The 24,130-nt window shown below is 39.6% G+C and overlaps 3 protein-coding genes across 4 annotated transcripts in view; 2 read left to right on the top strand and 1 right to left on the bottom strand.

Annotated features, from left to right (window-relative positions):
- Nucleotides 1-20,955, bottom strand: part of LOC18770434 (DNA gyrase subunit B, chloroplastic/mitochondrial) — an 89,946-nt gene extending 68,991 nt beyond the window's left edge. The window contains exons 1-5 of one of the 2 annotated variants that reach the window (XM_020568336.1): nucleotides 20,693-20,955; nucleotides 20,187-20,432; nucleotides 19,975-20,088; nucleotides 19,120-19,189; nucleotides 18,679-18,735 (exon numbers count right to left, since the gene is read on the bottom strand). The gene's annotated coding sequence lies outside the window, so the exon portion shown is untranslated. The remainder of the gene's footprint in view (nucleotides 1-18,678; nucleotides 18,736-19,119; nucleotides 19,190-19,974; nucleotides 20,089-20,186; nucleotides 20,433-20,692) is intronic. The other variant, XM_020568335.1, reaches the window with a different exon arrangement.
- On the top strand, nucleotides 11,522-12,325 carry LOC109950344. The gene has a single exon (XM_020568910.1). The coding sequence runs from the start codon at nucleotides 11,522-11,524 to the stop codon at nucleotides 12,323-12,325; it is 804 nt and encodes a 267-aa protein (XP_020424499.1).
- Nucleotides 13,887-15,701, top strand: LOC109950224. The gene has a single exon (XM_020568337.1). The coding sequence runs from the start codon at nucleotides 14,104-14,106 to the stop codon at nucleotides 15,493-15,495; it is 1,392 nt and encodes a 463-aa protein (XP_020423926.1). The 5' UTR covers nucleotides 13,887-14,103; the 3' UTR covers nucleotides 15,496-15,701.

Here is a 24,130-nt window from a genome sequence, read left to right as displayed (position 1 = left end):
ACCCACCACCCTATCAACCTCTACATCCAGCCATTTTCCCCAAACCAATAGATGGACAACCTGGATGAGTCCATGGAGTCTAATTCTACTCACAATATTAGACTTAGATTGTTAAGTTGGAAAAAATTTGGACTAGATTACTAGTGGCCCTTGATAGTCTATTGTACACCACCTAAAACATAAGAAGGTGTTTATGCGAAAAAGTGGTTCGGCACTTTTGGGCTCAACTTAGTGATGTATGGGCCTTCGGGATGTCCTGGGCTCCGTTGGGGCGTGATCCTACAAAACAAGGGTCCCCTCAGTAAGTCCTAAGGCACCGGTGTGGTACCGGCCGAAGGCTCTCCGATACTTATGTAAGTACGGATTTAGTTAATGAATTGAACAGATCTAGAGGCAGTATGCCGAAAGTTCAGATTACCCCCATTTTGGGACTTGTGCCCCTTTTTATAAACCTTGGGAGGTGTGCATGTTGTATTGAATTTCGATGTGGGACATATTCACTGTAGATGACCCACGTGTCCAATGGGCGATTTGTGCTTTAACCGTACGATCGGCAGGCTTGGGTGCCAAGGGCTTCCCTGCCAATGCCACGCATTGTCCACGTGCTTAACTCTTATTGGTCACTGATTCTGGTATTAACAGAAGGTATTAAACTCTAACTGATCTGACTAAATATTTGCTACAAGTAAATGAATTCATATGAAAGACATCCAGATTCATCTCTAGCAAATTTTATCAAAATTGGGAACAAAAGGAAAGCATGAGTAACTCTAGCCTTTGTCTGCCCAAAACCTTTTGGTCATCAACCCAGTAAACCCATTTTTGGAAAAGGCTATATTATCAGAGGATTGTAACAACTTGTATCAGTTCGTTAGTTTACTTATTTTTGAATTCACTGTACAGATAATCTTAGCCCGTTAGTTTCTCTAGTTTGCATAGCTGTTCCTTAGAGTTAGGAGATAGTTTCGAAGTGCTTTATCTGTTAGGATTTCAAACAAGTGTTTGTTATTCCTATGTGTATTTAATAGCTGCAAAGTGTATATGAAAGTTACAGTTGATTTCCTCAATCTTATATATATATATATATCCTAAAAGCTGTATTGATTTAACGCCATCTTCCTTACCAATATACATTTGTGTTATATTGAGTTTTATCATGTCTGCAGTAGCAGGGTGGACAACATAAAACCTGTTGGAGCAACCGCATTTCGAATCACGCAGTTACGAAAGCGAAAATTCTAATATACATCAAAGTATCGATACATGAACTTTTGAATCGTCAGATTCGAATTATTTGATCAAATGGTCCAGAATAAAGTGTAAAAAAAACCACCTATAAAACTGGCAAACTGGTTGTTGTGGGTTGCTTAGCTCAATGAAAAGAAAGCAACCGCCCAATGGCAAGAAGGACGGCAAGTTCTGAGGGTGTTGATGGCAAGATTATGCATACTTCTCAAAGCATCTTCCTCTTTTGATTTTCCTTTCTTGAGCTCATCGATTCTGAGCTTGTTTCTCTCCCTTCTCTCTTCTCTCGTCTATGCTCTCTCCTCTCACAACTCTTGCGAATTTCTCTCTCTGTTGCTCGTCTGTCTTTATCGCACGAATCTCTCTATCTCGCATTCGGTCAAAAGGTAGATCTCAAAAGGAGAGAAATCTCTAAGTGCCTATTGAGAATCAGCAAATCTCTTTAGTCACGTTTAAATCAAGCCATAATTGTAGGATCTGCTCTTATGCAATCTTTCCATTATTCTGATTGTAATCAGTTGCAAGACTTTAGGCACAAGTTTAGTTAACTTTACTTGTACAGCTTTTCCTTTCTTGTATTTAAGATTTGTATCTGCTTGCTAAAATATCAATGAAAACACAAGAGAAATTTCTCTGCAAGTTCTTCTCTTTTACCAATTTTAACATGGTATCAGAGCATCGATTTTCGATACTCTAAGCCTCATTCCATTCCGCTGCAACACTTACTTCGAAGATGACGGGCGTCGACAATACGTCTCGAGATATCAAAGGCAAATCCTTATTTTGCACATACTGTGAAGGCATGCACTCATTGGCACACAATGCGCAAGGTACTCCTTCCAAAAGTGGGGATTCTTTCCATGGAATCCCTCAATTCACAGCACATGAATACCATCAGATCAAGGCTATGTTACGTGATGGTAAATTTCAGTTTTGTGAAAAAGTCACAGGTACATCAATTTCCAAATGTCATGTTGCTTCTTTTCATCAAGGTTCTAAGGATTGGATAATCGATAGTGGTGCCACTAACCACATAACATCATCACCTGATCTCTTGCATACATCGGCATCACATCCTTCTTCTGTCGAGTTGCCAAATGGATCACGTGTTGATATAATTTCTACTGGTTCCTTGAAAATTATTTCTGACCTTGTTATTAAAGATGTCCTTTCTGTTCCCTCCTTCAATGTCAATTTGCTTTCAGTGAGTAAGATAACTCGTGATCTTCATTGCACTGTCATTTTCCACCCAGGATTTTGTATTCTACAGGACCTAACAACGAAGAAGGTGATTAGCCTAGGGAAGGAGCATAATGGCCTATATTATCTTACCAAGCCCATGGATATTAAGCCGCCACCTGCAGCACATACCACCTCTACCAATTCTGATTTGTGGCACCGTCGTCTTGGGCACCCCTCTGCTGCCCCATTACAATTTCTGTCCAAATCCGTATATGGTATTCCCTTCAATTTAAATTCTCATTGTGAAATCTGTCCAATGGCCAAACAGACTCGACTATCATTTTCTTTAAGTTCTATTTTTACGCTTGCACCCTTTGATTTGATACACTGTGATATATGGGGACCTCATCGCATTAATTCACACTCTGGTGCTCGTTATTTTTTAACCATCGTGGATGATTTTTCTCGTCAAACATGGGTTCATCTTATGCAATTTAAATCTGAAACACAGGGCCTATTAAAATCATTCTTTGCTTTCGTGCGAACACAGTTCTAATGTCATGTTAAACAGGTTCATTCAGACAATGAGAGTGAATTTACTTCCATGCGTCCTTTCTTTAATGATTTGGGCATCATTTTCCAACATTCTTGTCCTTCTACACCCCAACAAAACGGTGTCGTTGAGCGCAAACACCGCCACCTCCTTAATGTCGCACAAGCCTTACATTTTCAAGCACACCTTCCCTTAAAATTTTGGGGGGAAAGCATTCAAACTGCTGCATATATTATCAACCATTTACCAACCCTTTTGCTTTCCAAAAGAACACCATATGAAATGCTCCGTAAATAAGTACCCCAATATCACCACTTAAGAGTCTTTGGTTGCTTATGCTATGCCACCAATACCAAACCTTCTTCAAAGTTTGATTCCCGAGCAAAAAAATGCATATTTGTTGGGTATCCATTGGGTCAAAAAGCCTATAAGCTATATGACCTTCAAACTAAGACATTCTTCTCTAGCCGAGATGTTGTTTTTCATGAACAAAATTTTCCATTTTCTACCTTGCCTTGTGACACCCAACTTGATCATTTTGAACATCTATGTTTACCTTTGCCTATTCACGATGCCATTACTTCCCACTCTACATCAATACCACCACTAGACACCCCAAGTCATACACAACCTGAAACACCGCCACCTACACATATTGGCCCACCACATGAAACACCATCACCTTCATACATTGACACACCACCTATTACTCAACCTGAACCAAACACATCACCTCCACCCAACGAATCTGACCAACATGACAGATCCTTATCCAATCCCACTCCTCTAGTTGCACCACGTCGTAGCCAAAGAGACCGCCAACCACCATCATGGCTCCCAGGTTCGTGTTACTCCCCTTGGCCCATCATCATCTTCACGGTCAGGTACACACCACCCTCTCTCAAATTTTATTTCCTATAATCACTTGTCATCTTCTCACCGTTGCTTTCTCAGTCGTCTTTCTACCTCTGTCGAACCCACCACATTTGCACTTGGCTCTTGAGCACAATAATACCTGGACTATGACTCCACTGCCTTCTGGAAAACATGCCATTGGTAGTAAATGGGTCTATAAGATCAAGTATCATTCAGATGGCACAATTGAACGCTACAAAGCATGTTTAGTGGCAAAAGGATATACTCAAACAGAGGGCCTCGATTATACGGAAACATTTGCTCCAGTTGCAAAACTTGTCACTGTCAAATGTTTGCTTTCCATTGCCACTGTTCGTGGCTGGTCCCTTCACCAACTAGACGTGCAAAATGCTTTCCTCCATGGTGATTTGGATGAGGAAGTCTATATGCTGCCTCCTCCTAGTTTTCTTCGATAGGGGGCGAATATGGTGTGTTGACTCAACAAGTCATTGTATGGCCTCAAGCAGGCATCTCGTAATTGGTTCTCTAAATTTTCTACTGCTATCCAGAGTGCTGGTTATACCCAATCAAAGGCAGATTATTCCTTATTTACTCGTGTATGTGGTGAATCATTTACATTAGTATTGATTTATGTTGATGACATGATAATTACAGGAAATGATGACAAAGCCATACAAGACCTTAAAAAGTTCCTTCACACCAGTTTTCGAATAAAGGACTTGGGAAATCTCAAGTATTTTCTTGGAGTGGAAGTTGCCCGTTCAAAGAAAGGAATTTCCATTTCTCAACGAAAATACACACTAGATATTCTTGAAGATGCCTGGCTACTTGGTGCGAAACTTGTCAACTTTCCAATGGAATAGAACTTGAAATTGACTCCAACTGACGGTGAATTGCTCAAGGATCCTTCACAAATATAGGCGACTTGTTGGGCGTCTTATATACCTTACCATCACAAGGCCAGACATTACCTACTCAGTGCACATTCTTAGTCAATTTATGCACCAACCAAGGAAGCCACATCTAGAGGCAGCTCTTCGCGTCTTACGTTATTTAAAGAAGGCACCAGACCAGGGTATTTTTGCTAAAATATGAAAACTATGAGAGAATATTTGTTTGTGGGAATTTTCTGTATATTCTTCTCCTTGTAGGAGGTCATATTTATAATACAACGAAACCTGAATGGGCAAGTAAATAATAAATTCCTAAATCTATTTGCAGTAGGAAATCAGGAATTAAAGTAAATCAATTACAATTATAATAGGAATTATTGGTGTGTAAGGAAAGTAAGTCAATATCCACAAGTCACGCCAACACTCCCCCTCACGTTGGTGCATAGATGTCGCCAATGCCCAACTGATCTAGTGAATTGTGGAATGCTTTACTGGAAATCGCCTTTGTCAAAATATCCGCCAATTGATCCTCGGATTTCACAAAAGGAAACTGAAACACTTTAGCCTCAAGCTTTTGTTTGATGAAGTGTCGATCCACCTCAACATGTTTAGTACGATCATGCTGAACCGGATTCTGTGCAATGGCTATAGCAGCCTTGTTGTCACAAAAAAGATTCATTGTGGATGTAGGTTTATACCCAAGTTCAGTAAGCAACTTTCTTAACCAAAGAAGTTCACAAATCCCTTTAGTCATGCCTCTGAACTCGGCTTCTGCACTGGATAAAGCTACTACATTCTGTTTCTTGCTTCTCCATGTCACCAAATTACCTCCCACGAATGTGAAGTAACCCGATGTGGATTTTCTATCTGTTACATTACCTGCCCAATCTGCATCTGAATAACCATCAATATTTAGATGACCATGCTTTGAGAACATAAGTCCTTTTCCAGGTGCAGACTTCAAATATCTAAGTATCCGAAGAACTGCATTCATATGGTCTTCACTTGGAGAGTGCATAAATTGACTGACAACGCTCACCGCATAAGCAATGTCTGGTCGAGTATGTGACAAATAGATCAATCTTCCCACTAACCTTTGGTATCTTTCTTTGTTAGTTGGAACTTGATCCGGATATTCTCCAAGATGATGATTCTGAACAATAGGAGTGTCCGCAGGTTTACAATCTAGCATTCCTGTGTCTGTCAACAAATCTAAGACATATTTCCCACATAGAGTTCATTACAGCTGAGGGGTTATTGTGACGCTGATTGGGCTGGGTGTCCTACCACAAGAAGGTCAGTCATGGGTTTTTGCATATTCCTTGGTGATGCACCTATATCTTGAAATAGCAAGAAACAAACCACTGTGTCACGTTCATCAGCAGAGGCAGAGTATAGATCCATGGCCTCTATCACTTGCGAGTTGGTATGGTTGAAATATCTTTTGGAAGACTTACAAATTAAGCATGAACAACCAGCAACCTTGTTCTGTGATAATCAAGCTGCCTTACACATAGTGGCAAATCCCGTATTCCATGAGCGTACAAAACATATTGAGTTAGATTTTCATACAGTGCGTGAAAGGATCTAATCAGGTCTTATTGCAACTACTCACGTACCTTCTGCCCATCAAATTGCAGATATATTCACAAAACCTCTTGGGACTGCACTGTTCCATCACCATCTACGCAAGTTAGGAGCTTTGGATATCCATGCTCCAACTTGAGGGGGTGTATTGAGAATCAGCAAATCTCTTTAGTCACGTTTAAATCAAGCCATAATTGTAGGATCTGCTCTTATGCAATCTTTCCATTATTCTGATTGTAATCAGTTGCAAGACTTTAGGCACAAGTTTAGTTAACTTTACTTGTACAGCTTTTCCTTTCTTGTATTTAAGATTTGTATCTACTTGCTAAAATATCAATGAAAACACAAGAGAAATTTCTCTGCAAGTTCTTCTCTTTTACCAATTTTAACATCTTCCAAGTCCATTTAAAAAGCTTAGATTTTTATTGATTCTCAACAATAATTTAGTTTAGTTTTCATTTCTTGTTAAAATTTGGTGAATTTAATTTGAACAGAGGGAATGTGGTGTGCAAAGGACTTTAAATTGGAAAAGCATCCATAATGACGCATGTTGGTCCAAGCAATGCTTTCTTTTGCCTGGGAGGTTCCCTTTGCGTTCGTTTTCTCAGGTTTTAGTTGCCTTGACTTTATAGCTATTTTTCTCTTCTGATTTATTTTCTGTTTGTCGTTTTGGTTTGTTTTGTTGGCCTTTGGTGTCTTTGGCTAATGCGATAATGAAGTTATCGATTGTTTTGAGCTAAAAGTATAGCGGTATTCAATTATGATTTTTAAGTAATCAATAAAAATTTGGTGGTATTGAATTAGGATTTTGGTCACCCGTTTTCGTTGTTTACTCCTGAGGTGGAAGGGCAAAGTTCCCCACTGGCTTGGAGACCATTTATTGGTCGACAAGTCAGCTTTCTTTGGTGTGTGAGCGTGCCACTGCTAGCAATGTAATTCCTAGCAGACTTCTTTTAGAGTGGATAACTTGCGCCCCAAGTTACTGACTTCTAAAACAAATGATTGTGAATTTGGGTGAGGAATATCTCCCAAGTAAGTTCTTTTCTTGCCTCAGACTGGTGAGGACTTTCATAATTTATCTCAGTATCAAACGGCTGTTCTGGCCAGAAATATTTGATAGAAGTTGGGCTTTTTTAGGTAGAACTGCCTTTTACAAAACAATAAATATGCATATCGACGCTAGGAAGGTTAAAAGACGGCCGGAACTCCGTTTCTGCTTGGATAGAAGGCTCTGGCTTGGGCTGGACTGGACGCACATGGGTTGGTCCGTACTGCTTCGTGACTTCAGATGCTAGGTTGAGCTACAAATCGATACCAAAATTCGATTTTGGCAGAGCTTTATGTTTACTTCATGCTTCGTGAGGCATTTGAGTGGGCAGAACTGCAGCTTCTTCAGTTTGAAGGGGCAGAAGTGGCTGTTCTCGAGGACTTAGCAAGCTGGAACTGCACTGTAAAATTTGTTGAGGTTTTCATATTTGTGAAAACTCAAACTATGCTTGTCTTGGCTTTTGCTGAACCAAATTTGTAACGAGAGAAGTCTCGTTTTGAATGACTTATTTCGCTAAGTCTGAACTTTGGAAGTTCTGATCTATAGCTGGCTTCTTTTGTGGCTCAAATGAGCTTTTGGTTGCTCTAGTTTGTTTGAAGGTTCTTAGTGATCAAGTGATCATTTTGAGTTTTTTGCCTTTGGTTGATTTCTGATTGTTTGATTGATTGTTGAATTTTTTGAGTGCCCTTTCCTTCCTTGCCTACCTTCGTTTTTATAAGAGACCCTCTTGGGGAGGTGGTTTCAAATTTAAATAATGGGCGGTTAAAAAGATCTCCTATAATGTAAAGTAAAAAAGGGATTCTTATCAATCATGGTAGATAAGCTCTCAGTAGTCACCTCCTAAAGCAGTCCCTTCCCTGGTTTCCTGGGTGGCAGCTTTCTATTTCAACCGACGCCACCGTCTGTGTGGGCTTTTTATGACGGTTTGATTTTTCTTTTGTATTTTCTGAACAGCTCCCTGTTTCCCGTTCTAATTTAAAAAGCGTGACCCGTGAATTCCTTGGAAGATGGTGTATTGCTTTTTGGAGCAAAATCTCCGATCACAGATGGGTTTTGATCTTCTGCTGGTAGTGTTTCAGAGATGTCCCTCTCATATTTTTAACTTAGTTGAAATTGCTGACTTTTCAAAGCTGAGGCAATCACGTGGGTGTGTTTTTAATTCCCTTGGGTTTGAACCCAACAAAATTTATGGGCTGATCCTTGAAGCCCATATGACAGTTTCCACGTTGGTCTTTCAACCTGTCTGGATCCTGATTTCGTTATCAAGTTTTTTGGGCTGGGCAGGTAATTTCACCATGGGCCTGTCTTTTGAACTTTGGCGTGCCAAATTTAGGCCCAAACAGATTTTTAAATAATTAATGGAAGTCCGGTGGTATTCAATTAGGACTTTTAAAAGAGAAGAAAAAGTATCATGATATTAAAAAACTTACTGATTTTAATGTATTTCATTAAATTGTGTATTGTGTGAGACTTTTGCGTGTGTGATATAAATACCAAATCACATAACAAATCCCACCTTCCTATGCATGATTCTCAAATAGACGATAAAGAAACATTAACCAGGAGGGGAGAATGTGGGTGATAGGTTGAGAAGTGTATAGTATAATATAATTTGTTTTTTAATCTTTTTTTGTTCAAATTCAACTCCTTTTGGAGCTTGCCTCCTGCTTGAACGGAACCTGTCTTCAAACAAAGGTCTGCCTGATTCTTTGTCCCTTGACGAGGAACCAGAAATTTCAATCATTGACTTGCTTTCATCTAGCCACCTTGACACTGCCTCAATTCTGAACAGAAGAGTTGCTTTCTCGGAGAAAAGAGCCTCAACCTGGGCTTGTTTATGAATCAAATGGTCAGTCATCTGAGCAAGCCTTCTCTTGACCTCAATTTCTACTTATGTTGGCTCATCTATCTCTTTCCCTGTCATTTCGACGTTTGCTTGATGAGCATCGGAGATCTTCCTCTGAGTTCTTCATGGTTCACTTCTTTTAACTCAACTTGCTGTCGAAGTTCTGCTACTTGATTAACCTCAGCTACTTCAAGATTCCATTGCAAGGTGGCAAGGGATTTTGCAAGGTTAGCATTTGCAGCCTCCAGTTTAGCCAAACGTGCAAAGACCTAGTATTATTATGGTGTATGCCTTCAGGTTATGTATTTAGGTGAATGATGATGGGTGATAGAGTCCCATTTGAAGTTTTCAAATGGGATTTTGGTTGAAAATATATATGCCTAGCTGCAGCCTCTTTGCATGAACATTTGAGTAAAATGGTTAAGGATTTTCAAAAAATGGTCACACGCACAGGGCAATTCACGCCCGTTATGCACCCACGTCAAATTATTGAGTCTCCACTTTAGAGAAAACTAGACAATTTATTTGTTTGCTTTCTCATTTTATCGAAAAAGATGGGTCGCTTTCTTTCCAAAAAAAAAAGAAAGAAGAAGGTAGGTCTCTTTATTGAAAAAGAGTTACAATCTTGTTTATTACTTCATATTTCATAATCAATGTCGAAATCTGAAAGCCAAGCCTTTTCAAAACTAGGTTCTAGGTTTCAAGTTTTACCTAGCTATAGTCGTAACTAAGTTGGGAGCAGTACCCAATTAATGAATATTTGTGTAAATCCTCCTTCATCAATCACTTGTATTAAAAAAAAAAAATTGAAATAATCCTACAGACATCCAAATGAGAATAATTTGAGAATCGCCGATAATTATTCCAACTTTTAAAATTCAAATTGATGTGATAACATTTCATTTTATCTATATATATAAAGCAAAAGGCAGAGAATTGTGAAACATTCAAAATACCAAAAAATGCCGTTGGTTAATGCAAACATTAAGAATTGAAATTATTAATTAAATGAGAATAATATGGTAAATTCACAATTTTTCATATTAAAACAAATTAAAATTAAAAGAAAAATCAGATAATGAATCCTATTTTTATGGAACACAACTACTCATTATCTTTTCTAATTCAAAAATAAATTAAAAAAAAAAGCCTAGTAATCAATAAAGCAAGTGTTATATTATATGTCACCTCATTTGTTAATTAACTTGAGGTAATAATTGGTATATGTTGTAAAAAAAAAAGGCAATTTTTTTGTTATACAAGAGATATTGGGGGATGGGGGAATCGAACCTAAGAACTGGGATGCAAGTGTAAATACTCTTAACCACTTGAGGTATAAATCCCTTACTAAATCTAGACATTTTAAATTCCAAATGATGATGCAATTTTCCTTTTTGTTCATATTTAGTTTCACACTAAACTTCTTTTGTTTCTTGCTAGTAAGATAAATATGAACGAAAGTTGCATGTCAACTGTGATTATTTTACGGATGAATTAGGGTGTTGATACGATACACCATGTTTCATGAAGACGCATCTACAAATTATTACACGTGTACTCTTATAAAAATATTATTATTTAAAATCTATATCTAAAGTGAATTTTGAAAAATATAATATGGTTTTTAGCCCGAATACCCCAGAACCTTAGAGAGCAGTTGTGTGAGATTTTTGGTATTAATGGAGCAGAAAATGCTGGTATTTATCTAGGGTTGCCAACGGTTTGGGAAAGGTCAAAAAGAGCAGCTTTAGCTTATATTAGAGATAGAGTGAGAAGAAAGATTGACGGCTGGAAACAGATATCCTTGTCTTTGGCAGGAAAGGAAATCCTCCTTAAAGTGGTGGCTACAGCCATTCCGGCGTATCCCATGGCTTGCTTTAAGTTCCTTGCTACTGTTTGTAAAGATATTAATGGAGATTTGGCTAGATTTTGGTGGAAGAATGGTGATGATGGTTCCAAAATTCACTGGAAGTCATGGGCGAGTTTGTGCAATCCGAAGGAAGAGGGTGGTCTGGGCTTTCGAGATTTCATGTCCTTCAATACAGCTCTGCTCACAAAACAATGCTGGAGAATGTTGATTCTATCAATATTGTAAATAACTTCTTTCCTTATTTGTGAATGATTTAGCTTGATCGTAGGAACCATATTAGGATGCTTTTGTATCTATAAGTTTGTGGCTTTGCCTCTTGAATAAAATAACACAAAATCAATTACATATCAGTTTCTATCATGGTATCAGAGCATAGATCTGGGCAATAACCAAAACCACAACAAAACCCTAGCCGACCTCCATGGCAGAAAGCAAACCATCAGGCACGGCTTCGGAAACCAAGTGGGATAATCCCAATCACCAACTATACCTTCATTATTCAGACCAACCCGGTGCTATTCTTGTGCCGCAGCCATTGGTCGAACACAATTACAGCACATGGAAACAATCCATGACTATGGCCTTAACGGTCAAGAACAAAGTCGGACTCATAGACGGTTCGATCGCAGAGCCGAATGAAAAGAATCCAAGTAAATGGCAGCAGTGGAATCGTTGCAACACGCTGGTCCAAACTTGGCTGCTAGGGTCGATGTCAAAAGACATCGCCAGCAGCGTGATTAAATGCAAGAATGCTAGGCAGATGTGGCTGGAACTACAGGAGAGATTCTCACATGTGAACGTGGTTCAACTCTTCAATATCGAGAACGAGATTCATGACTGTGTGCAGGGAAGTATGTCCGTAGGATCTTACTTCACGAAATTGAAGGGACTATGGGATGAACGTGACGCTTTGTGCACCTTCCCAATCTGCACTTGTGGATCTGTCAAAGAACTGGCTGCATACTTGGACACGCAGAAGACCATGAAGTTCCTCATGGGTCTCAATGACTCATATGTAAGTGTTCGTAGCAACACTTTGTTGCAAGACCCCTTACCCACAGTGAACAAGGCGTACTCCCTAGTTCTGCGGCATGAGAAGCAATCGGAAGTGACAGCGGGTAAAGCTCAGGCACAACCGGATGCGGCCGTGTTTGCACCTTCCCAATCTGCACTTGTGGATCTGTCAAAGAACTGGCTGCATACTTGGACACGCAGAAGACCATGAAGTTCCTCATGGGTCTCAATGACTCATATGTAAGTGTTCGTAGCAACACTTTGTTGCAAGACCCCTTACCCACAGTGAACAAGGCGTACTCCTTAGTTCTGCGGCATGAGAAGCAATCGGAAGTGACAGCGGGTAAAGCTCAGGCACAACCGGATGCGGCCGTGTTTGCACTTTCCCAATCTGCACTCGTGGATCTGTCAAAGAACTGGCTGCATACTTGGACACGCAGAAGACCATGAAGTTCCTCATGGGTCTCAATGACTCATATGTAAGTGTTCGTAGCAACACTTTGTTGCAAGACCCCTTACCCACAGTGAACAAGGCGTACTCCCTAGTTCTGCGGCATGAGAAGCAATCGGAAGTGACAGCAGGTAAAGCTCAGGCACAACCGAATGCGGCCTTGTTTGCCGTGAAGAATTCTAGCCGTGAATCCGAAGGAGAAAAGGGTGAGTTGAAGTGCACCAAGTGCAACAGAACAAATCACACTGCCAAGAATTGCCGTGCACACCTAAAATGCACGTTCTGCGGATGGAAGGGTCACACAGCCGATTATTGCCGCAAGAAGAAGGCAGCGGCTGAGGCCGAGTTTGGTGCGATGATTTCCAAAGGGAACCAAGCAGCAACGTGTGTGACAGAGAGGAAGGAGATGCAATTCCCCTTTACTGCTGAAGAGTGCAAACAGATATTGAGTGAGCTGCACAACAGGTCCTCCTCTGCTAATCATGTTGGTAATTCTACAACCCATGCCCTTTCAGGTAAAGCTTTTTCACTCAATTCTAATGGCAAACAAAGTACTTGGATTTTAGACAGTGGATGCACAGACCATATGATTTATGATTCCAATTTGTTCTCTACCTCGAGGCCGGTTACTAATCACACAGTAGAATTGCCGAATGGGTCCGTGGCACAAGTGACCCACGTTGGCACAGTTGCCTTGTCCCACACATTGATTCTTGAGAACGTTTTGTGTGTCCAGTATTTCAAATTGAATTTGATTTCTATTAGCAAGTTAGCCAATTCATCTTGTGTAACCTTTTTTCTAAACCAATTTTGTATCATACAGGACCTACGTTCGGGGATGATGATTGGGACGGGAATTGAACGGGAGGGCCTCTACTATCTCGATCGAGGCAAGACAGGAACATGCAATCAGGCACAAAAATCCAGCCCATCCCTTTGGCACCAACGCCTTGGCCATCCATCTCCCAGAGTTCTTCCATTATTCTCTTTTCCAAATTTGAAACATACATCTTGTGATACTGACAAGTGTACCATTTGCCCTTTCACTAAACAAACAAAACTTCCTTTTCCTTCAAGTTCAATTACTACTCATTCTAGTTTTGATTTAATTCATATTGACATATGGGGTGGTTATAAAGTTGCTTCGATTTCAAGTGCCAAATATTTTCTTACCATTGTTGATGATTACACTAGATGCACATGGATTTATCTTATGAAACACAAGTCTGATGCTAGGACTCTTCTAGTTAATTTCATCAATATGATTGCCACTCAATTTGATTCCAAAATTAAGATTATCCGTAGTGACAATGGCCCTGAATTCACCCTTGGCAGCTTCTATGCTGATAAAGGTATCATGCATCAAACTAGTTGTATCAACACACCCCAACAAAATGGGGTTGCTGAAAGAAAACATAGACACTTGTTAAATATGGCCCGTGCCTTGCTTATTCAGGCTGGGCTTCCAAACCGTTTTTGGGGGGATGCCATTCTCACATCTGCATACCTCATAAATCGAACACCCACTCCTCTTCTCGATGGCAAAACCCCGTATGAAAAGTTGTTTCACCAAACTCCTACTTATTCCTATTTGCGTGTTTTTGGTTGCTTGTGTTTTACTTCTACCCATGCACAGAGTCGTTCGAAATTTGATCCACGAGCATCTCGTTGTATTTTTTTTGGGATATCCTTATGGTCAAAAAGGATATCGCGTTTTCGATATCCTTCACCAAAAGGTGCTCGTTTCTCGTGATGTGTGTTTTTTTGAAAATGTATTTCCTTTTCTTATTCCTCACCAATCCGCTGCGTCACCACATCATCACCATTTGCCCAACCTTCCTTTCCCTCACCTTGACCCGTCCTTACACTTTGACATGGACTCCCTCTCCCAAGCACATCTGCCTTCCCCTACTGCTGAGCCCATTCCACCCACCGGCCCACCTGATCCCACTTTACCCATCACACCTACTGCAGACCTCACGGCTCTGCCTTCTTCCTCACCTGATACCGATCTCACCGCTCTGCCTTCTCATTCCCCATCTCCATCGCCCACTCCTCCCACCATCGCTCCGCGCCGCAGCAGTCGCTCCACTCGACCGCCTGCCTATTTGCAAGACTTCCACCTCGCGTCTGGCCTCCCTTCAAGAACCGCACCATCGTCTTCCACGAACTTGGTCATCCCTTCAGGTACGGCCCACCCTCTCTCTCAGTCTTTGTCTTATGCTCACCTTTCTCACTCTCACAAAACATATCTTGCCCAACTTACCCTTCTTCAAGAACCTACGAGTTTCTCTCAGGCAGTCCAAATTCCACAATGGCGTGCCGCCATGAAATCTGAGGTTGATGCTTTACAGGCTAATGGGACGTGGAGCTTGGTGTCGTTACCTCCTCATAAACGACCGATCGGCTGTAAGTGGGTATACAAGGTGAAATTGAAGGCCGATGGCACGGTAGAACGCTACAAAGCACGCTTAGTGGCAAAGGGTTACAGTCAAGTGGAAGGCATTGATTACCAGGAAACTTTTGCCTCGGTTGCCAAATTGGTGACCGTCCGTGTTCTGCTTAGTGTGGCATCCCTGCATGGCTGGCATCTCCACCAATTGGATGTGAACAACGCGTTTTTGAATGGCGACCTTGATGAGGAGGTGTTCATGTCCTTGCCTCCTGGTTTCGGACGAAAGGGGGAGAATCGGGTCTGTCAATTGCACAAGTCGTTGTACGGTTTAAAACAGGCATCTAGACAATGGTTTATCAAGCTGTCTACTGCCCTCAAAGCCGCGGGATTCCAACAGTCACGATCCGATTATTCTCTGTTCGTCCGTCGTCAAGAAGGTAACTTCCTAGCACTGCTTGTATATGTTGATGACGTCATACTGGCAGGGAACAATTTGGAGGATATAGAAAACACAAAATTATTCTTGGCCAACTAGTTCAAGCTTAAGGATTTGGGGCAGTTGAAGTATTTCCTTGGCATCGAAGTTGCCAGATCACAGCATGGAATCAGTTTGTCACAACGTAAATAGGCCTTGGAGATTTTGGATGATGCTGGATTTTTAGGTGTCAAACCTTCTCGGTTCCCAGTGGAACAGAATTTATCACTCTCACAGTTCAATGGAAAATTACTGGATGATGCTGCGTCATACAGAAGAATGGTTGGGAGGTTGATATATTTGACCATAACTAGACCAGACCTGACTTATGCCGTACATGTACTGAGCCAGTTCATGGACAAGCCACGACAACCGCATTTGGAAGCAGCCCATAAAGTGCTTAAGTACATTAAGCATACACCAGGTCAAGGTATCCTACTACCATCTACAGGGTCACTCCAATTGCGGGCATTCTGTGATGCCGATTGGGCACGTTGTAAAGACACAAGGAGATCAATCACGGGGTACTGCATTTTACTTGGGCAAGCACCGGTCTCTTGGAAGACGAAGAAACAAACAACGGTATCGCGTTCAAGTGCGGAGGCCGAGTATCGCTCCATGGCTACCACTTGCTGCGAAGTCACATGGTTAAAGAACATTTTGAAGGATTTGGGAGTTGATCACACACAGCCAGTAACTCTGTTTTGTGATAATCAGGCGGCTATACACATAGCATCGAATTCGGTGTTTCATGAGAGAACCAAACACATAGAGATAGATTGTCATCTGGTTAGAGAGAAAATTCAGAAAGGGATGATTCGGACAGCTCATATTCGAACTGCAAATCAGCCAGCCGATTTGTTCACTAAGCCATTAAGCTCGGCACAGTTTGAAGTGTTACTTAGCAAGTTGGGTGTCATAAACATACACCAACTTGAGGGGGAGTGTTGAAGGAGAACAAGCTTAGAATGGAATGTTGATTCTATCAATATTGTAAATAACTTCTTTCCTTATTTGTGAATGATTTAGCTTGATCGTAGGAACCATATTAGGATGCTTTTGTATCTATAAGTTTGTGGCTTTGCCTCTTGAATAAAATAACACAAAATCAATTACATATCAGTTTCTATCAGAGAATTTTACAGAATCCAAATGCAGGATGGGTGCAGATTTTGAAAGCTAGATATTACCCGGATTGTGATTTTTTTACAGGCGAAGAAGGGAGCTCGAGCATCCTGGGCTTGGGCCAGTTTATTAGAAGGGAGAGATGCTCTTATTAAAGACTCTACCTGGAAGGACTCTTGGCTACTTCCTCCTCATGAGGGGATCATTAACGTGTCTCGGTTGATCTCTCCTTTTGCCCCCCAACAGGTTTGTGAAATTATGGACAAAGTTAATCACTCATGGAGAGTGGACCTCATTGATTCTTATGTCTCGCGAGAGACTATTGACATTATTCGTTGCTGTCCTATTGGTAATTCTGATGGCTGTGATGGAAGGGTTTGGCCCTGGACCTCAAATGGAGATTATACTGTCAAATCTGGATATCGGAGAATCCATGCTCAGAAACGAATCAGGGAGGGTGAAAGGGGCTCGACTTCACATGTAGTTCAAAGGGAGGTGTGGCAGAGTATTTGGAAGATTGTTCCATTACCCAAAATTCGTGTGTTCTTATGGAGACCCTTAAATGATGCCATATCTACTCGATGGAATTTGTTCAAGAGGAAAATTGTGAACTCACCATTGTGCCCCATTTGTGGTCAGTCAGAGGAAACAGTGGCTTTTTCTGATGCCCATTTGGTTTGGGGGTCCCCTGAGTTACAGAGTGAACTTGCAGGGCTTTTCTATGTTTGATAAATGGTTGTTGGAAGTCTTAAGCCTGAAGGACATGGGAAAGGAGATAATGAATTTATTCTCAATGATCAGCTTTACTTGCTGGGAAATTTGGAAGTCCAGATGTAATTTCATCTTCAAAGGCTACTTAATCGATCCTATTGTTACAATTGATAGAACCATGGGAGCTTTCTGAGAATTCATGGGAGTAAAGACTAGACCTGAAGTCTCAATTTGGGTTGCCCCTCCAGACCCCTTGAGACAAACGTCAAGATGGATGCCCCCAGCGGTGAACTTCCTAACAATCTATTTTGATGGGGCTTGGCAACTGAACTCCTTTAAAGCAGGTTTAGGGGTGATTGTTAGAAATGAGGAAGGCTTGTTTTGCGGGGGGCTGGCAACACCTTTCCATTGTCGTGCAGCCTTGGTCGCTGAGGCAGCTGCAGGTCTATGTGCTATCAAGTATGCAATCAGCCGAGGGTTGTGTGAATGCTCTTTCTTGAGAATGTTTGTGTTTTTGTGTTATGTATTTTCAGTGATAATTTCGCGTAGCCAACTGGGTGTTAGAAATCTTTAATGTACTTTTGAGGGACTGCTCGCTTCTTATTTTTCTTTAAAAAATTAATACAAATTCAAGGTGAGAAGCAAAAAAAAATAACGGAAACAATTAAAACTGAATTAGAATAGAAGGTACTTATATATTCTAGCCATCATCACAAAGAAATGTCAAGGTGTTACGATCTGAACTCCCACCAGAATGCCTTATAGTTTAAATAATATTTCAGGTCCATTTCACACATCATTAAAATGAGAGTTATAAGACATGGATTTAAAAGCAAATGCAGCAGATAGCATCGGCTCACTAACAGTAAATTTGCAAGGAAACAAAAGAGTGCTATTGTTTTATTTGATTGTAAGGGGAGGCATTGACGACAGATAAACCCACACCATGTAAGCCACCAGAGACACTATACCAGTACTTGAACCACCAAATTTGCCACCGGCATGTAAAACATGAATAATTTTCATAAGAACTATCATTTATAAAACAATAAAATGTTCCTGCATTTAAAATAGCTCCCAAGTTGCTTATTTCATATTTTCTTCATTAAGAAAAACATATAAAATTTCAAACCTCGTCAATTTCCAAAGGTGTTTCTATCACTAGAAATCCCGGAACTAGTTGAGTTTCTATCATTCATGGTCCAAACCTTCAAAGTGCCACTGAAACATATGCTTGATATTTGACTTATTTAGATAACCTAAACCCTTTATACCTAATTTTTTGATATAATATTATCTTTCTGGTTTTAATGAAAAAAGTAACTAACCCTATGCAATGTGAAAGTGGACTACATTCTACCTCTACACAAAAATTAGAAATGAAAATGATAGTTTATGCAATAATACCATCAACACAGTCTCGAGAGCAGATTTCTTGGTTGCTGGGTGCATATCAGTCAGAATCTGCAATGAACAAGAAAACAACAAATATGGGTAAAGATAGTAGCAACATATATTTAGAGTTAGTGTACATAACTCTTGAGAAGAGTATTCAGGAAAATTTCTAATGGTTGGTTGCAAATTCAAGATTACTATCAATGCAATACGAGAAGAAGAAAAAATTCAGATTTTCTTTTATATGTTCCCATAATTACTAACAGTAACAAAAATTAGTTTTCTGAATCTAGAAACACTGCATGGGTACCAAGTCACGACATTGTTGTCCCTAGTACATCTAAAGTGCAAGTTCTCTTAGAATTACTCTTGCAATGGGTATTTAGAATGCACTAAGGATACAGGCAATCACCATTTCATACCAATTAAGATATATATAACTTTTTTCCATACCTACAAATCCTCCCAAACCCACTTCCTGGACTTGGCTGCAAAACTGGGGCCTCCCCCAGAACCCTACAATCTTTCGGAGGCAGGAAAATTTAGCAAATAGCTAGAGAGATATCTTGAGGAATCAAACCCAAGACCACGTGGGAGCAAACCACAGCCCTGACCACTGACTAAACTCTCATTGGTTAATGAAAATGTGTATAATGACCAGAGGATCCCAGACATGTGAATAAATGCCTAAACCGAAATACGTTAATGCTATGGGAGCATGCACAATTGCATGGGGGATGTTCAGTAACAATTCTTATAGTGCTGTTTGGGGATTTGATAAGCTAATTCCTGTAGACGTCTATTTGCCGGGCTATCCACCTAAACAAGAGGGGCTCGGTGAAATAGACATGTTTGTAAAGACATGGACTACCAGCACATGAACAGAAAGACCACACGAATCTTCACTGTTCCCTGGGATTGGCTTTGGCGATTTAAGAAAACATGTACCAATTACAAAAACTGCTTTTTTATTAGGTACACTTTCTCTTTGTGGTATTCCACCTCTTGCTTGTTTTTGGTAGGTATTTTCATTCTCTGCTCCAAAAATTTTACTGCGTTACAGAATTTACGTGGCATGCTTAACAATGTTTAATGAACAATTTACAGACTCTAGACATATTGACTATACATATGAGAAATATAAGTATGAAAGGCATCATAGGGTATAAAGGCCCATCAAACTACATGTGAACATTAGAATATCTTGACAAGCCTTATAAGAAATCATGACACTGTGTTCTTACTTTAACATATACAAAAAAGGATTTGTGAAGCTTTTGACTAAAAGGCATAGAAGATGTAGCATACCCCACGACCATTGTCAGCGATGCTCACAGAACCATCTGCAAGTAAAACAACCTCGATCTTTGTAGCAAATCCGGCTTGAGCCTCATCCACAGCATTATCTAAAATTTCATAGACCTAAAAGAGCATGATTAGAAACTTCCTTATTGACTAAGATGAATCTAGCAAAAGCACATTATTAAAAATGGAAAGAGAAAAGTGAGGAAAAACAATACCAAATGGGTCCTGTGCTCCCAATATACATCCCTGGCCTCTTTCTAACAGGGTCTAAGCCTTCCAATACCTGAACATGTTAGACATTATAGCATCAAGCCAAAACTAAGTCGGAGTGACAGCTTACTTATCTGAATCTGATCAGACCCATATGCATTGGAGCCAGGGGTAGACGACATAAAAGCTCTTGAAGCAACCGCAATCGAACTACACAGCAGCTAGGAACGCCCTTCAGTGGAATATGGGTCCTGTCACAACCAATAACAAAACCCTTAAACATTTTCTACTTTCCCAGGAAAAACCCGAGTAGCAAAATACAAAAACTAATATCTTATCACCAAAAATAACAAATAAACAAATAAAATCACTCCAATTCAAACAAAGAAAAAGTTATGTTGTAACAAGAATACTGATAGACTCGCCTTATTTCTCTAGTTGCCGCATTTTCTAGGAAACCAAACAGAAAATAAGCAGAAAATGAAGGGCAAAATATGAAGGGGAAAAGCACCTGGGTTGTGGGTTGAACAAGAGGGAGGGACGAGCAAGAGAGGAAGACGAGAAAGAAGAAGAAGAGGAGGGGAAGTGAGGGTGAAGAGAAGAGTGTGAGAGGAAGCGTAATGCCATGAAGCGAAGGGGAAGGAGGAGGTCTCAGAATAAGAAGCGCCATAGGATTTGGTTCTCTCTGTTTTACTTTCTTTGTCTTGTAGACCTTTTAAAAAATAAAAAATAAAAAAATAAAAATAAAAACTTGTAAATTCTGTTTGAGTAAAGCAATAAACCCTTTGACCAAATAAAAAATAAAAAAATTTGTAGCATTGTGGCTTTGTATAAGGGCAACTTCACCTATTTGCCACTTGTCATAGCAAGGGGGAGCTAGGGCAGCCACTATTCACGTGAATAGTGGTTGCCCTTGTAAATAGTATTGTGTGTTTTCACCCGTTGCTAGGCCTCATCATTTGGCCCGCGGGCTCATGGGCCAATGGGGGGCAGCTCAGCCCATTGAAAAAAAGCCCGGCCCGGCCCGTTATGGACTTTGAGATGGCCCGGCCCGTTTTGGGCCGGGCTAGCCTTGGACTTGGGTGTCTGAAGCCCGACTCGACCCGATTAAGCTCAAGAAAGCACGGCCCGGCCCACCCACAAAAGTCCGGCCCATTAGGCCCGCATACATATATAATTATGTATAAATAAGAGTTTAGGTTTAGGATTATATCACTTAAATCACATATATAATTTGTTTTATTTCATTTACTTTTCTTTACTCATTCCTTGTTTTTAATTGGATGATTAGCACATTAATTTGTGTCAATTATTAATTCAACAATTATAGATATATAAAAAAATAAGATGAACATCATATCACGAAACATAATCCTACCACCAAATATAATCATGCTTTTCTTGAACACATAACCAAATATTTGCATATTTATTCATACCATCCTTTAAAAAAATATTTTTTTGATACTTATTATTTTTTAAAATTATTTTAAGAATGTATTACGATCTAATTATGTAATAACCTAAAAAATAATACTTGATTTTATTATTTTTGTGGAAAATCTTATAAGTTGTGTGACTTTATTGAGTATTTTATGAATTTGGTTTGATGTGAAAATGTTGGAATTAAGTGAGTTTAATCTCAAATTTGGACTAAAATGCCCTTATGATTAAATTTATGATTATTTTTTAATGAAGTAGGGACCTTTTAGGCCAAGCCCATTGGGCTTAGCCCGACCCAGCTCATGGGTCGGGCTTGGGCTTTGAATTTTCTAAAAAAACCCGACGCGGCCTGGCCTGATATTTTCTCTCATCTTTAAAGCCCGGCTCGGCCCGGCCTGGCCCATTGACGAGCCATACCCGTTGCCATGGCAAAAGGCAATTACTATTCATTTATTTATTTTTTTCACAAATTTGTTTACCAAAATAATTAATTTGGATAAGATTTTCGGATAAGATTTTTGGGTTCGTACATGTCAATATTTATTATAAAATTCATATCTCAATCGGATAAAATTTTGGTATTTATAGAAAGAAAAAAAAAATCAGTACTTTTTTTTTAAATCAATTTTTTTTCATTTTTTTTATTGCTCAAAAATTGGTTGCCGTTGGATTGGAGAAAAAATATAATCGGAGAGCCCAGAGCGCGACACGTGGACTTTAGCGGCACTGTAACACTGACATCAGCACCAAAACGAGGGCTGGAGCTCGGGCCAACCTTGCCCTCGGGCCAGCCCAGGTTCCTGGGTCCCACCTTGCACCTAGGCTTGGGCTCCTCGCTGCAAACGGATTTTGGCATTTTTTTCCCCCAGCCCGAGGCTCTATCATGCCGCTGGAGTTGCTCTAAAGATGAAGTTAAGGTTCATACTTTCATTCTCTATTTGTTTTTTGTGCGGTTAGTGTTAAATCTCGTTAAATCTTTTATTTTCTTGTTTTTACATTTATTTTCTGTTATTATCCAGTAGAAATTTATTGATTCGAAATGTATTGAAGCAATTATTTCCTTAAGGCTTGATGCTTCTAGCACAACACATACACGTATAAATGCACATTATAACTGATAAGTCTATATTTTATATATATTTTATGCTTCCTTTGCTTATTTATTTATTAATTTCTCAGATTAAATTGGTTGTTTTTAATTGGTTTTGTGAGATTTGTGAAGGAATTGTGAAATAGGAGAAAGTGTGCTAAAAAAGGCAAGAAGATGAAGATCAATTAAAAAGAAGCCAAGTCATTCCTTTTGTTGCAAGGAATGTTGTCAAATTTCCTAGTTCAAGATGGTGCAAGTCTTATCAAGTCAAATAAGGAGAAATAAAGAAGACCTTATTTTAGAAGGAATCCTATTTTTATAACAATTGTAATTATTCCTTAGGTAGGATTTCTAGGAGTTTTATAAATAGGGAGTTTAGGTCATTGTTGAAAGGATCCATTACCCATCATCTTTTTCCACCATCGTCGTCTCTACCATATTTTTCCACCAACTTTCATTCAACCAGAGAAATATCAGAGGAAGCCAAGAATTTGCTGCTGCATTATTGGAGGAGCTTTTGAAGGTGTTCCTGTGAAGATTCTGAAGATCAAGTCCATCGGCCAAATTGGTTTTATGACAATAATTCTCTTGTTTATATTTTCTTCTGTCATGAACTAATTTCCCTTGCTAGGGCTATGATGTAGCCTAACCTTGAATACTTAATTTCTATCGTTATATTAATTTCTGATTATTATCTCATGTTGAGTATTTGTTACTGTTCTTAATGATTTAAATATCTAGCTAATATTTAATTGATGATCCAAGCGGAGACCGAGAGGAGATGTTTGGTGTTTGCTTCTTGTAACAAATACCATGACTTGAATGAGTGCCCGAGAGGGACTAACATGATTCATGCAGTTTTCTTGTAGGTTCTCATAGAACTTAATGGGTTCTTGGTTTTCTAAATCCGTTGCTCGAGAGAGAATGGGTTGTTAATTGAGAATACTTTTGATTGAGCCCGAGAGGGGATATCAAATGAATTAGGAGAAACCAACTGTCAACATGGATAGTAATTAGGGTTAATTGGCTATAAGAATTAAGTAGAATTGGTTATGGTGAAGTCGGATGCTCTAGTGTCTCATCATCTTAATTTTCTATCGTTAATTAAATTGTTATTTTTCATAATTGTTTTAGTTTTCTTAAAATTAATCAATCTTCTTAATCAACTGTTCAAATAAACTTATGCATTAATCATAATTGGTAATTAATAGGAAATTACAATCTTCGTGGGAACGATACTCTACTTATTTCTATATTACTTGTACGGATTGTGCGCTTGCAATAATTTCACAACAAGTTTTTGGCGCCGTTGCCGGGGATTGCTTTCTATTAATATCAATATATTTTAATTCTGAGTTTAATTTGAATTTCTTCTTTTTGTTTCAGGTACTTTGATCCGTATATGCACCGTTCTCG

Source organism: Prunus persica, chromosome G7 (assembly GCF_000346465.2).
Source record: "Prunus persica cultivar Lovell chromosome G7, Prunus_persica_NCBIv2, whole genome shotgun sequence".
NCBI lineage: Eukaryota > Viridiplantae > Streptophyta > Magnoliopsida > Rosales > Rosaceae > Prunus > Prunus persica.
The sequence above is the reverse complement of the archived record's forward strand: the minus strand, read 5'-3'. Positions and strand labels throughout refer to the sequence as shown.

Bases quoted from the DNA above. Each gene is read 5' to 3' on its own strand.
- LOC109950344 (XM_020568910.1), top strand. From the start codon at position 11,522: ATGGCAGAAAGCAAACCATCAGGCACGGCTTCGGAAACCAAGTGGGAT.
- LOC109950224 (XM_020568337.1), top strand. From the start codon at position 14,104: ATGGCAAAACCCCGTATGAAAAGTTGTTTCACCAAACTCCTACTTATT.